Source organism: Penaeus monodon, chromosome 5, assembly GCF_015228065.2.
Source record: "Penaeus monodon isolate SGIC_2016 chromosome 5, NSTDA_Pmon_1, whole genome shotgun sequence".
NCBI classification, from domain to species: Eukaryota; Metazoa; Arthropoda; class Malacostraca; order Decapoda; family Penaeidae; genus Penaeus; species Penaeus monodon.
The window spans coordinates 12,808,659-12,811,158 of record NC_051390.1 but is presented as its reverse complement, the minus strand read 5'-3'; the positions used below and the strand labels follow the sequence as shown (position 1 = coordinate 12,811,158).

Here is a 2,500-nt window from a genome sequence, read left to right as displayed (position 1 = left end):
AATCACTTTCAAGGGCAACTCAATTAGAAATGTGTCAGTTCTATAGGTTTTAGTAATATACAGAGATGGTAGAATACAATACATAGGTTGTCATCATATTTTGTTTAAAAATATGCTTGTCATTATTAAGCTTCAGGTTTTGAACCAAGATTTCTGATCTAGAATAAACTATTGCATAACAATATGCATGAAAATTTATGATGTTCCACAATCCCATGTTTACTACTCATTTTGAATAGAAAGAAAGGAAAAAGTTTAAAAAGTACCTGAATATCAACCTCACTGTTTTCATAAAGATCAATTGTATAAGCAGAATTTAAATAGCTGAAAGATTTTACATGTTTACATTACTCTTTAGTCACTGCTTCAACAACTTCAGCGGAGGCTGCTGAGATCGTCAGGTTCTTAACAGCTTAAGTACAGCTATTGCTTCACCCTTGAGCTGAATATCACAGCTAAAAGTGTACACAGACAAAAAAGAAAGAAAGAAAAAATTGAAAAAAAAGGAAAATAAGATATAACATGCATGACCAATGAGCAGTTGCTGGTAACAGGCAGAACAGGCACAACATTTAAACTCCAGAAAGGAAACATGTTGGTTCTAATACCACATGCTAGAGGATAGAAACATATTAGTGGTTATAGTTAACAATCTTTGGTCCACAATATCAAGGTTGGGAGGGATTGTGTGCAAAAGCCATTCATAGGATGGTTATGTATAATAATACCCATCTATGAAAAATAAATTATGGGACTCTGTGAACCAATATCACTCTCTGATATAAATATCAAATATTATAAGATAAGCAAGATGTTTAAGTTGTCTAAGATCACAACCATGTAATTCTAGGACTGAAAAATTTTCTTCTCAGTAATAAGATACTTTTAAGGTAGATATTCTTGAATAACCATTCATGCATTATTAAGGTAAACTTTAATTCAGCCTGGAAGCCATAATTGCTGTTAAGACATCAGTTAATGATTGACTAGATATATCCTCAACATTTAAAAATTCTGCATTTTCATAAATCTTATGAGGGCGTGTCTCAATGTCACATTTTCATATATTTTTGTTTAAGCTATTTAACCTTAACCCATAAACAAAGGTGTACATAAATAATTGTCTTTTCTGTAAGACATATAACAACCCTTTGACTAGACAGCTGACACACTGGAAAGTCATTTTACTTTGAGCAGTGTAGATTATCTCTCACATTTTTTGATTAGCAGTCCATATAACATCAATGTTCAGTGATGATAATAAAACACTTCCATATCAGATCCTCTGAAATAAATCTGGAAAAATCTTGACAAAGAATCAATATCCTGATTCTTGAACAGCTATCCCATTATCAGAAAATCAATGTGCAAGCGTGTGAAAAGTAAACCTTTTTGATTGTTGGTGTACACTGCAATAACTGAAATTACTGGCATATACCCTTAGTAATTAACAATCATTCTTCTTTTAAAAGAATACTTTTTACATTAGAGGAACAATTACACATACACAAAGAAAAATAAATCTTTTAAATTTTACTATCATACTGAATTTCATCTAGGACATTTCTTTCCCAATTCCTTTTCTTCACTGTCTTCAGGGATAATCAAACCCTTCAGATATTCTAAAATAAGTGGAGGGGAAAACTGACTCCAGTAACCAGGGATCCAGTTTGAGGTGCCACAACCCCACTGAACCTGTTGTTACGTATTGTCTGGTATCTGTGCTGTACTGACAGGAGGCTCCTTGTTGAACAGAACCACCAACGCTTCTAATGACTGCCGAACCTTTTTGGTAGAAAAGAAAAACTGTTAGCGTAGCAATGAAATATAACCACAAGATATGATCATTCTGTGCAAAAAGTTAAGCAGAGCATTCTATTTTGGTTTCCTTTCAAACTAACATGTATCAGTAAGATGTTGATCCATTTCTTTTTTAGGGGGGAAGTGGGACAGAAAGAAAGAAAAAAGGATTTTACTTACTGTAGCTATATGCTTTAATTGTATGCTTAAAGTTTTTTCAATCTCACTTGATGCTGCAGCATGTAGTCTCTGTTGCATTTGTAGCACCTCTTCATACATACCATTGCTGAAAGGCAGGGAAGAAATTAGAACGAGTTCTGTTAGAATCAAAAGGTCAGTGCTTTATGGGTAAAGAGACAAGTTAGGATAAATGTACTTATGCTGCACTTAACACATAGGTGATGGCTGCAGACAAGTTGACAAAGGTGATTGTATTTGATGAATGATTGGTTGGTGATGATATTTCTCTCTTAGGTAACAGCTTGGACATTATAATTATTTTGAAAGTGAAAGGTTGTGATAAGAACTATTTGAAATGTGATAAGCTAGTAATAAAGATTATTTGAAACACAATGACATTATTCAGACATGCACTAAGCCATTCATCATCAACCTCTGAGGTGCTGTTTTGCTTCAATAAAAACGTATAACATGTACCCATTTTCTTTTCTTTGATAATATTATCAATATCAGTACATTT

The 2,500-nt window shown here is 33.1% G+C and overlaps 1 protein-coding gene across 5 annotated transcripts in view; it reads right to left on the bottom strand.

Annotated features, from left to right (window-relative positions):
• Positions 1-2,500, bottom strand: part of LOC119572984 (GRAM domain-containing protein 2B-like) — a 141,167-nt gene that overhangs the window by 101 nt on the left and 138,566 nt on the right. For 3 of the 5 annotated variants that reach the window (XM_037919967.1, XM_037919968.1, XM_037919964.1), the window contains exons 8-9: positions 1,981-2,086; positions 1,383-1,785 (exon numbers count right to left, since the gene is read on the bottom strand). In XM_037919967.1, the coding sequence (XP_037775895.1) occupies positions 1,702-1,785; positions 1,981-2,086 (190 nt within the window). In that variant the 3' untranslated portion in view covers positions 1,383-1,701. Of the gene's footprint in view, positions 1,786-1,980; positions 2,087-2,500 lie in introns of all 5 variants that reach the window. The other 2 variants (XM_037919966.1, XM_037919965.1) reach the window with 1 other exon arrangement.